At 48.5% G+C, this 12,500-nt stretch overlaps 1 protein-coding gene across 1 annotated transcript in view; it reads left to right on the forward strand.

The window, feature by feature from the left end:
* The window catches only part of LOC308082111 (SH3 and multiple ankyrin repeat domains protein 2-like), a 163,292-nt gene that overhangs the window by 134,385 nt on the left and 16,407 nt on the right, over positions 1–12,500 (forward strand). The window contains 3 exon segments of the mRNA XM_080423731.1: positions 437–784; positions 3,224–4,399; positions 5,278–5,911. Of these exon segments, the coding sequence (XP_080279857.1) occupies positions 437–784; positions 3,224–4,399; positions 5,278–5,911 (2,158 nt within the window).

Raw genomic sequence — 12,500 nt, forward strand, 5'->3', positions numbered from 1 at the left:
TTAAAACTCGATTTTCTCGTTGTTGTTTTTCTCCTCGCTGATCACTGTTTAGCGTTGATCCGCTGTATCTTCAAGATGGCGGCTCGCATTTGGAAACTGTTTTCGCTGGCCGTTTCTCACAGATCCGCTGTGTGTTTAGAACCAAATGAACGCGCACTTTTAACTTATTTAGCGAGGTCTGTGGCGACATGAAAAAAACAAAAAAACAACAATAAAACGCTGGCACTGGTGAGTACATTATGAGATTAAACTCTGGCATGGAATGTGTTAAAGCGGAACCATTTTTTGTTTTTTTTCATTAATTGATTAATCCCTCTTTTAATCTTGAGTGCCTGGATCTCCAATTTTGTATCTGATGTCTTGTCCCGGTTGCTTCGTTCTCTCAAACAATAATAAGGATTGTCCCCTCCCGCCCCCCCTCCCTCCCTCCCCTCAGGGCCGGTGTCCACGCCCACTACGCCCACAGAGCGGACCTGCCAGTCCATCCCCATCCCCACCATCATCATCAAGGAGCCGTCCACCAGCAGCAGTGGGAAGAGCAGCCAGGGCAGCAGCATGGAGATCGAGCCCACCACGCCCGAGCACCCATCAGCGCTGTCCGCCGGGGGCGGCGGCGGGGGGCTGCGGCCCGAGGACCCTCTCAACTCGCTGGCCAACCCCTTTGCGGCGGCCATCGCCGGGGCGGTGCGGGACCGAGAGAAGAGGCTGGGAGAGAAGAGGCTGGAGGCCAGGAAGAGCTCCGTCTCCTTCCAGTCCATAGACTTGGGAGACGACGACATGACGGGTAAAAAAAAACAATAACTCCACCAGAGAGAGTTGCGTCACCTCTGGTCATCTGGTGCCAGTCCGAGCAGAGCCCGGCCCTTCCATTAGGCAAAGTAGGCAGCCACTTAGGGCGCCATGAGTGCCACGCTATGAGCTTGTAGATCTGCTATTTTTGAATAGCCAAAGAAATCTTAACCCATTAAGACCTGAGGCCGCGTCTAAAAAATTCAAAATCCCAACAATTTTTCGGAAAAAAATATTTTAAAAAAAATCACGATTTTTCAAAAATAGCAGATCTACAAGCTCGTAGCGCGGCACTCGGTGCCGCGCTATGAGCTTGTATATCTGCTATTTTTGAATAGCGAAAGACATCTAAAGTGACACAGATGCGTTCCAGGTATCAATGGGTTAAAATGACAGAGATGCGTTTCCGGATTGTATTAAGTTTGCCGTCTTCGGAGTGAGAATGCGTTGGAGTTGGAAATATATATAAAAATATATATTTGTGTATTTCTTTATAGAACGCATCACCATCATCTGTTTTTACGCCTGGAGAGCCCTGTTCAGGACAGGCTTCAGACGTGCCTCCTCAGTAGACTTGGCTCAGATCTGAACCCATTTGATTTGGCGTTAGAAACCCGTTCCGACCGCATGCCCCCTGTCCGAGGAGCGGCAAAGCCCTGAACCGGGATTTTACGGAATAGCACGGGAGTCTATGAGCATTTGTCAGTATTTCGAGTTTGCATGAACCACGTGACTGGCGCTGTTTTCTGCCCCGAGGTGACCCAACTCTCTAATACAAGGCTCTGGTCCGCCCCACACAGGTGACCCAACTCTCTAATACAGGGCTCTGGTCCGCCCCACACAGGACTCACCTAGAACCCCCAGCTCACTGTGCTAGTCTGGGGGGCTCACGGGGGAAGACAGAGTAAATGTATGTGTATTTGGCCGCGGACCCCCAACTGGAAAGATTTTGTGCCAAGGACCCCCATACAAGATTTATGGTGTTAAGAATGTAAAAAATCACACCCTGTGTGAAGTGGGCGGTGTCTTGCTAGCTAATCACAATACTGAATGGAGTCAACCAATCATGTACAAAAGATAAATACATTTATTGAAACACTCTTTATGATGGAAGAAACCATAACTTGAAAAAAACAAAGTTATGTTTTTTTTCAAGTTATGGTTGCTTAATATATAGGGCTATGCACATGTGTCATGTGACACTGGCCAATCACAGTCCTGAATAGATTGTGATTGGCCAATCACAGCGCAGGATAATTGTACAAATTTCCAAACCTCACTTTTAGGGCCGGTTTCACTGCCCAAGATATTTGTACATTTTTCCAGATCTCACTTATAGGGGCGGTTTCACCGCCCAAAAATAGTATTTTTTTCCCCAAGTATGTATTTTTCTTTTAAATAGCCGATATAGGGCCATGGGGGTCCCCGGACCCCAATTTGAGAACCCTTGCGTTAGACCACAGACCATCATATCTCTAGTGTACAAATGGAACCATTTGAGAGTGTTCCATTTGTACACTCTCAGAGTTACAACCACGTAAGGGTAAATGTGGTTCCTATAACTATCCATTATCTGGGGACCCCCTGGAACCCTCTCAAGGACTCCTGGGGGTCCCCGGACCCTACTTTGAGAACCAATAGCGTACAGCACCTTGCAATGGGTCTGGTCAATGAAATACTCAGAGGACCAGTACCCATGTACCCGTCTAGTGAGAGACGCCCATGGGCACAACACCAGAGGGAGCTCCGCTGACCTTGTCCCCCCTTCATTTGGCACAAATATGGGGGGAAATGTACTGCCATCAACATGTGGAATGCCCTACCAACAGACACCAAACCTCTCGGTTCCCCCGACCAAATTTAAAACTTGACCTAAAAACATGGCTGTCCTCAAAATTCTCCCGGGGCGCCCGCTGGCCTAGCGGTCCAGCTTGACAGCGTGTCGCGGGTTCAACTCCTTTGCTGCGTGTCACCACCCCCCCCCCCCCCCCCATCTCTCTCCCCATTTCCTGTCAGCCTACTTTCCTATCAATAAAGGCAGAGAAAGCCCCAAAAAATATCTATCTAAACAAATATAGATATAAACTCTACCATCCCCCATACCCCCCCCCCCCCCCCGACCGCCACCTCCATACCCCCCACTCCCCTAACCACCACCCCCCATACCACCCAACCACCCCCCCCCCATCATCCCCATACAAAAAATTGTTCATAAATGATGAAAGGAAAAGAAAAGTGGAAATAATGATTTGTGATCTCATGAAAAACAAGATATTTAAAGAATACATGTGATATTCAAATATAAAATGAATTGATTTAAAAAAGATACATCAAATAAATACCCAGCCCTGCATGAAATAACATTTCTGACCCATGTTGTGCATCAGAGGGTTAAATCGATCAGCCTAATTGACCGTTACACCCTTAACGACAGGTCCCGCCCCGATGCCCCGCCTTCGCCAGTCCAAGTCCATCGACGAGGGCATGTTCAGCGACGAGAGGTTCCGCAAGATGATGGCTCCGCCCCTGGCGCTACTGGGACAGCCGGTGGGCGGCGGCAGCGGCAACATGACGGACTTCAACAGCCCCGAGCCCACCGTGGTGCGGGAGCCGCTCCACAGCCGGACGGGCCAGTACCCCAACCTGGACAGTCCCGTCAGCCTCCCGGCCACGTCCCCCAAGTCCCACTACAGTGCCAACGGTACCTACCTCCACCCTGTGACCGGCAAGCCCTTAGACCCCAACTCGCCGCTCGCCCTGGCCTTGGCGGCGCGCGACCGGGCCATGAAGGAGCAGCAGAACCACCCGCAGAGCCAGAACCAGAACCAGAACCCGCCGCAGTCTCAGCCTCTTCCCCCCAAAGCCGAGTCGCAGTCCCTCCCCGTGGCGGTCCAGTCCGGCGGCCACAAGCCAGACCTCAACCAGCCGCTGTTCATCGACACCAAACTCCGCACGGGGATGGAGGCGGGCTTCGCCGCGGCCACTATGGGCCGGCCCGGCGGGGGCCGCGCCGGCGGCCTGCGGAGGCAGATGACGGAGCAGAAGTACGAGTCGGACGGAGCGCGGGAGGACCGGCAGCACCACCACCACCAAGCGGTGGAGGAGAGGAAGAGCGCGCCGGCGGACAGCGGCTCGGCCGGGCTGCTGATGGTCCACACCAACAAGGAGGACATCAGCAACAGCCCGTCCGAGCTGAGGGACCCCAACCAACCCAGCCCCGCCTCTGGCCCCGCCCAGCCGCGGAGGCGGAGCATGACGACCCCCGGAGGCGGAGAGTCCCTGGACGAGCCCGTCAAGCTGCCCTTCCGCATCCCGCCGCCCCCGCTGGCCTCGGTGGACATCGACGAGGGGGAGTTCGTCTTCTCGGAGCCCCTCCCCCCGCCGCTGGAGTTCGCCAACAGCGTCGACATCCCGGACGAGCAGGCCAGCGCCGTCGCCCACATGCTGCTCCAGCAGCAGCAGAGGCGGAACGGGGGCGGGGTGCTGGGGCCCCTCCCCCCGGCTCTGCCGCCGTCCTACCAGGCCCACGCCCCGCCCCCCGTCGGCGAGCAGCAGCACAAGCGAGGAGGAGGAGGAGGAGGAGGAGGAGTGGGGAACTGCCTCCCGCCCGGTAGGCTTGTCATAATTATTACATAATCATCTTATCGCAATTATTTGAGATAATAGCAAATATTTGATTGATCGCAATTATTTTTGTATTATCGGCATAATTGGCAAAATAAACAACGCGTCACTTCATGACACGTTGTAAGCTTGTAGATCAGCTATTTCTGCTATTTTAAAAACGTTTAGAAAGTATAAAATGATTAAATATGTCAGTCATTTATTTGTGTATTATTTGTCATATCTTCCCCTGTGCACTTTTTTTTTACGAAGCCTAAATGGCAAACAGAGAAAAAAAATTCATTCATATGTTCCAATGTTTAACGCCATGAAAAACTATCTTATCGTTAATCACAATTACTTGTATGGCAATTAACACATTGAATGCCAATCGCGTAGATCTACGCGAACCTATTTAAAGCCGCAGCGTGCCAGTCGCGTAGATCTACGCGAACCGCCGATTCCCATTGAAATTGCCCCAGGTGCACTTTCCGAATTTTTTTGATCCATTTCCGTTTCCGGTTTCCGGTCGGAAACAGAATTATTCGGGTTCCGGTTTTTTCGATCGTATCCGCTTCCTGTCTGGGATCCTGTTTAAAACTCGATTTTCTCGGTTGTTGTTTTTCTCCTCGCTGATCACTGTTTACCGTTGATCGGCTGTATCTTCAAGATGGCGGCACGGATTTTCGCTGGCCGTTTCTCACAGATCCGCTGTGTGTTTAGAACCAAATGAACGCGCACTTTTAACTTATTTAGCGAGGTCTGTGGCGACATGAAAAAAACAAAAAAACAACAATAAAACGCTGGCACTGGTGAGTACATTATGAGATTAAACTCTGGCATGGAATGTGTTAATCGTCAACTTCCATTTTGTCCCGGTGACAGGCTACCCTCCCCCCACCCCCGACATGATGGAGCCGCTGGCGGTGCACGGCGACTCGGGCATCGAGGAGGTGGACAGCCGCAGCAGCGGCGGAGACCCCCAGCACATGGAGACCACCAGCACCGTCTCCAGCATCTCCACCCTGTCCTCGGAGGGGGGCTTCTGCGACAGCGCCCTGGAGAGCCTCTACAACGCCACCACCGACGGGGGGGGGCACGGCTACCTGGCGGAACGGCCCCCCGTGCCCCCGCCCAAGCCGCCCAAAGCCAAGCCCGTCATCAACCGCACGGCGCTCTACCACGACGCGCTCATCGAGGAGCCCCCGGAGTCCTACGGAGCGCCGCCCCCCCAGGCCCCTCCCCCGCCTCCCCCCGGATCGCACCACCACCACCCCTCGTCGTCGTCGTCGTCGGACCCCCCTCCCCCCCGGGGCCTCGGTCAGAGGACGTCGTCGAAGCTGTGGGGGGACCAGCAGCCGCCGGAGCTGCGCAGCCCGCCGTCCACGCCGGACCCCAAGAACACGGTCATCACGGAGCTGAGCTCCATCCTGCAGCAGATGAACCGCGGCGACAGGCCGCCCAAGCCGGGGGACAGCCTCAACTCTCCTACCGGCACCAGGGGAGCCTTTGGAACCAGGTAACTCATCCAGTGAAAAGGCATAGCCTGGAATCCAGACTGATTCGCTGCGTTCGTCTTTTTCTCACTCTCTCGCTACTCAGTCTGGCCACCAGGGGTTCTATTGGACTCGTATTTCTATTACGTAGGAAGTGACTCTGGTTTTGCATTGGACAACACTGTCCCCCCAGACCAATCAGAAGCCGCGTTTCGTTTTCTCCCGTATGTGCACGGAGATTGGAGGCTTTCCAGACTGTGAAGTGAAGTGAGAGGGAGAAAAAAAACGCAGAACGTAGCAATCAGTCTGGATTCCAGGCTGCAGAGCAGCTTTGAAAAATTCAATTCTAACGCTTTTGCCTTTATATTTCTAGGTTACCCGTATTGTTTCACCGGCAGGTTTGAACTGAATTATATATTGTGACACCGGTTTCACTTAACTGCTCAGTGGCCTTGTGGATAGTGTGTCCGCCCTGAGATTCGTAGATTGGGGTTCAATTCCCCGGCTGGGTCATACCAAAGACTATAGAAATGGTACAGACTGGATTGGATTGACAAGTAAAGGTCTTGGGTTAAGTAAGTCTCTGTGACATTCTAGGGGTGTACTTGCACATCAAGCTGCCTCACTCCCCCAGAAACAGTAGAAAGGCTCCTGCCCGTTGGGCCACAAGCAAGGCTCACTTACTTACTATTTGCAGTGCACTTATTATTGTGTCTTGACTCTTGTTGGTGCAGATAAGTTAACCTATGTATCAAGGCCTTGACAATACTCATACTAAACTGCCTGTGTGCACAGTGAGTGGACTTTAGTGAAGACTTTGTCCTTGGACTTTGTCAAGGGTGCTGTTGAAATACCCTGTGTGGTGACTTTGACATTGTGTTGTTGAACACAGTGAAATGTCTCTCTGTGAGAAGACGCTCCTCCAGGCGCTCAGAGTTGAGCTCAGGTGTGAGGATTGTAAAGTTCTTTGTGGTGTTCATGATGAGATTGTCATCTCTCAGAGACTTCATGGTGAGATTGTCATCTCTCAGAGACCTTCATGGTGACCACCATTACTGAATAGAACATTCTGCCTGCATGTCTTAACACATTGCATAAAGGTTGGTGGGGGTGTTTTTTTTTGTGCATTTTATGCCCATTAGTGTAGAGCAGTGTTTCACTGGGGCCGCAAATCCATTTTAGCAAATGTAGCGATATTTTTTTTTGTGTTTTAACTATTAACCCATTAAGACCTGAAGCCGATTCTACATGTCTCCTAAATCTCAACAGTTTTCTGAAAAACGTATGTTTCTGTATCAGTGGTTCTCAATCTTTTTCATGTCAAGGACCCCCAAAATTATATGTATTTGGCCGCGGACCCCCATCAAAATATTTTGTTCCAGGGACCCCCAGAAGCAAAGATTTGAGTTAAAAATGTTCGCTTTAAAAATATATATATTCAAAGATTTGCACACATTTTTCACGATTTTTCAAAAATAGCAGATCTACAAGCTCGTAGCGCGGCACTCGGTGCCGCGCTATGAGCTTGTATATCTGCTATTTTTGAATAGCCCAAAGTGTAAAACAATGCTTTTTAGCTCAAATCTAAAAATGACACAGTTCCAGGTCTTAACTCATTGACTGCCAGAGTTAAAACCTCGTTCATAGCAGCCCTTGCCAGCGATTTTCGTATTTTTTTGTTTCGTTATTTTGTTATTTAATTCACATCTAGAAAGTCTACCTTGACACTTGAATCGTTTTGATCGTTCCACCACCAGAGAGCAGCACATACCAAGCTTGATCGCCTCTCGATCACACTCGCCCCCTCCCAGACCCACTCACACAGTGAAACACATGATCCGGAAGTGAAATGTCTCAGATTCTGTTATCGGCGAAAATTACTTTGTGATACACAACGGGGATGGCTGTTCGTCACCCAGACCATAGATTATAGGAGGGGAGGTCTCCGATCGCTTTTCATAGCGTGTGAAAAACCGTTTGTTTCCCTATTATGGTCGAAAATGACTGGGGGGAAAAATGTAAAACCGAAAACGGAACCCAAGTCATGGAACCGGATGCAGTGGTGGTTGAAGTAAGTGGAACCCGAAACTTAGCCTGATTCATAACAGAATAGCGTGATCAGAGCATAAAGATCAATAAAGACGTTAGATCGCATTAATGCGATCCTGGCGGCCAAGCGCGCTATTTATTAGATCGCGTTAATGCGATAATGGCGGCCAATGAGTTAATGGGTTAAAGGTAGGGTAAGTATGTTATTATTTTCATTTTGTTAAAAGGTTAAAGTACTATATTCTGATAGTAATCATTGCCACAGAGCGTTTGTTCGGTCACAGGGGGTGACCCCCAAAAATAATCATATTTGAACTGGGGACCCCCCAAACCTGATAATCACTAGGAATGTAGGAGTTGAGGCATTACATTTTGTTTGACTCGGTTCCACAGATACATATTGTGAAAATAGCCAATCTACGAGCGTAAGTAATATAAGATAAATATAGTATATAATATACAATATAACATATAATATATGCGTTAGGCAAAAAATTAATAAATAGACGATCTACAAGCTCACAACGCGAGGCGTTGTGAGCTTGTAGATCGTCTATTTATTTATTTTTTTGCCTCTTTCTTATATTATTTGACAATTTGACCAATGTTTGACCTTTGTTCAGGTATTAAAAAGGTCTTAAAAGTCATTAAATTGTCACTTTACTGTCATCGGCGGACCCCCCCAAAATGATGTGGGGACCACCCCTGGGGGTCCCGACTCACCTGTTGAGAACCACTGCACTAACTGATTGAGCCACCAGGCACCGCGTTCTAAAACCATTTTACTAAGAGATAAGATCAGATGAGATAAACATTTACGGATCCCCGGAGGTCAACTCAGGTGTCAGTAAGAATGAAACATAGGAGAGGCTCAAGAACCAATAGATATGACATTATTTACAAATGTGACAACTTTATTGTCACATGTACAGGTTTACAGGTGCAAAACAGTGGGTGAAATCAAAATCTGGCAACACTGCCATAGAGGCGAGAGGCGTGTCTAGTACCATAGCTTGGGAGGACGAGACCGCCCGTTCAGAGTGTGGGAAAGTATCCCCATTGGCTTAAAGGACGGCCAATGATGAAAAAGTGCTGAGAAAGTGTTGACTTAGCCTCGGAAACCCAGGCATTTTTTTTTGTTACAAAAGAAAAAAAGCCTGGGGGAGCCATGCAGGAACGATGGTCTTGGACCTTGTTATCTCCTAACCAATCAGAGTGCAGAGGGGCGTCGCTCTAAATTTGGTGACGTCAGCGTGCTCCGTGCACAGGCCGAGGGGGGGAGGGGAGGGGAGGCGGGGACATAGATTGGTGAAGCAATAGGAAGCCACGCACAAATCCGGGCGGCTGTGTTTGGGTCCGCCCTTCAAGACCATGGATTGAGCTCGTAGCCTCAGGCTAGTGTTGACTAGACTCAGTCTCTTCTTAGACCAGCATGCTTTGCAAGCTGGTAAAAACAAACAAATGATCTACATATTTACACATGGTACCGCATATCTATCCGGTGCGGTAAAGTACCTGAGGTAAGACATAAAGGTGTGTGAGCTATATATACTGTAGAAACCAACGGGTGACATTCACGTCCATATGTCTTTACAGTCAATGGATGTACCCTACACCTGAATCGCATACCTCATTCTTTTTTTCCAACTCAAATATCTCTGTCAGTCCATCTGTGTCTCTCTGTCTGTCCATCTGTCCGTCTGTCCGTCTGTCCGTCTGTCCGTCTGTCTGTCTGTCTGTCTGTCTGTCTGTCTGTCTGTCTGTCTGTCTGTCTGTCTGTCTGTCTGTCTGTCTGTCTGTCCATCTGTCTGTCTGTCTGTCTGTCTGTCCATCTGTCTGTCTGTCTGTCTGTCTGTCTCTCTCTCTCTCTCTCTCTCTCTGCATGAGGAGGAAATAAAAAGGATGGTGAATTATTCAGTGCTGTCATGCATTTTGCATGAGCGTTGTCCCATCCCTCATCCCAGCGAGAGAGGTGTGTGTGTGTGTGTGTGTGTGTGTGTGTGTGTGTGTGTGTGTGTGTGTGTGTGTGTGTGTGTGTGTGTGTGTGTGTGTGTGTGTGTGTGTGTGTGTGTGTGTGTGTGTGTGTGTGTGTGTGTGTGTGTGTGTGTGCGTGTGAGAGGCAGAGAGACAGCGACACGGGGGACACAGAATTGATTTGTCTCGTGTGGTCATGCTCTGTAAGTGAATAAACACCGCTAGATTGGCACAGCGGGGGCCGCCGTCTCAGGTAATTGGACGGAGAGACGGTGGAACAGCTGCTCGGGGGTCCCGGTGTCATGTTAGCCTTCTCTCACATTTCACGCCACGCCTTGTCGTCTTCATGAGCGCTCACTGAGAGGCGTGTCTAGTACCATAGCTTGGGAGGACGAGACCGCCCGTTCAGAGTATGGGAAAGTATCCCCATTGGCTTAAAGGACAGCCAATGATGAAAAAGTGTTGAGAAAGTGTTGACTAGACTCAGTCTCTTCTTAGACCAGGGAAAAACCCACTGTAAATAATAATGGACCTTAGTGACGCTGTGACGTCACTCAGTGGTGTGTGGACACTTTCTCTTAAAATACATTTTGATCGTCGTTTCAGACAAAAACTACGGGGTGGAAAAACGCGTTGTGACGCGTTGTGAGCTTGTAGATCTGCTATTTTCAGAGCGCAACACCCGAGCGCAACCAAACATAAAATGACTTGTCTTTTAGTTCTACTGGATCTCTTCTCCTCTAGTCTTAGTTCTACTGGATCTCTTCTCCACTAGTCTTAGTTCTACTGGATCTCTTCTCCTCTAGTCTTAGTTCTACTGGATCTATTCTCCTCTAGTCTTAGTTCTACTGGATCTCTTCTCCACTAGTCTTAGTTCTACTGGATCTCTTCTCCTCTAGTCTTAGTTCTACTGGATCTCTTCTCCACTAGTCTTAGTTCTACTGGATCTGTTCTCCACTAGTCTGAGTTCTACTGGATCTCTTCTCCACTAGTCTTAGTTCTACTGGATCTCTTCTCCACTAGTCTTAGTTCTACTGGATCTCTTCTCCACTAGTCTTAGTTCTACTGGATCTCCTCTCCACTAGTCTTAGTTCTACTGGATCTCTTCTCCACTAGTCTTAGTTCTACTGGATCTCCTCTCCACTAGTCTTAGTTCTACTGGATCTCTTCTCCTCTAGTCTTAGTTCTATTGGATCTCTTCTCCTCTAGTCTTAGTTCTACTGGATCTCTTCTCCACTAGTCTTAGTTCTACTGGATCTCTTCTCCACTAGTCTTAGTTCTACTGGATCTCTTCTCCACTAGTCTTAGTTCTACTGGATCTCTTCTCCTCTAGTCTTAGTTCTACTGGATCTCTTCTCCTCTAGTCTTAGTTCTACTGGATCTCTTCTCCTCTAGTCTTAGTTCTACTGGATCTCTTCTCCACTAGTCTTAGTTCTACTGGATCTCTTCTCCACTAGTCTTAGTTCTACTGGATCTCTACTCCACTAGTCTTAGTTCTACTGGATCTCTTCTCCACTAGTCTTAGTTCTACTGGATCTCTTCTCCACTAGTCTTAGTTCTACTGGATCTCTTCTCCACTAGTCTTAGTTCTACTGGATCTCTTCTCCACTAGTCTTAGTTCTACTGGATCTCTTCTCCACTAGTCTTTGTTCTACTGGATCTCTTCTCCACTAGTCTTAGTTCTACTGGATCTCTTCTCCACTAGTCTTAGTTCTACTGGATCTCTTCTCCACTAGTCTTAGTTCTACTGGATCTCTTCTCCACTAGTCTTAGTTCTACTGGATCTCTTCTCCACTAGTCTTAGTTCTACTGGATCTCTTCTCCACTAGTCTTAGTTCTACTGGATCTCTTCTCCACTAGTCTTTGTTCTACTGGATCTCTTCTCCTCTAGTCTTAGTTCTACTGGATCTCTTCTCCACTAGTCTTTGTTCTACTGGATCTCTTCTCCACTAGTCTTAGTTCTACTGGATCTCTTCTCCTCTAGTCTTAGTTCTACTGGATCTCTTCTCCTCTAGTCTTAGTTCTACTGGATCTCTTCTCCACTAGTCTTAGTTCTACTGCATCTCTTCTCCACTAGTCTTAGTTCTACTGGATCTCTTCTCCACTAGTCTTAGTTCTACTGGATCTCTTCTCCACTAGTCTTAGTTCTACTGGATCTCTTCTCCACTAGTCTTAGTTCTACTGGATCTCCTCTCCACTAGTCTTAGTTCTACTGGATCTCTTCTCCACTAGTCTTAGTTCTACTGGATCTCTTCTCCACTAGTCTTAGTTCTACTGGATCTCTTCTCCACTAGTCTTAGTTCTACTGGATCTCTTCTCCTCTAGTCTTAGTTCTACTGGATCTCTTCTCCACTAGTCTTAGTTCTACTGGATCTCTTCTCCACTAGTCTTAGTTCTACTGGATCTCTTCTCCACTAGTCTTAGTTCTACTGGATCTCTTCTCCACTAGTCTTAGTTCTACTGGATATCTTCTCCACTAGTCTTAGTTCTACTGGATCTCCTCTCCACTAGTCTTAGTTCTACTGGATCTCTTCTCCACTAGTCTTAGTTCTACTGGATCTCTTCTCCACTAGTCTTAGTTCTACTGGA

This window comes from Gymnoscopelus braueri, assembly GCF_963280865.1.
Source record: "Gymnoscopelus braueri genome assembly, chromosome: 1".
Lineage (NCBI taxonomy): Eukaryota > Metazoa > Chordata > Actinopteri > Myctophiformes > Myctophidae > Gymnoscopelus > Gymnoscopelus braueri.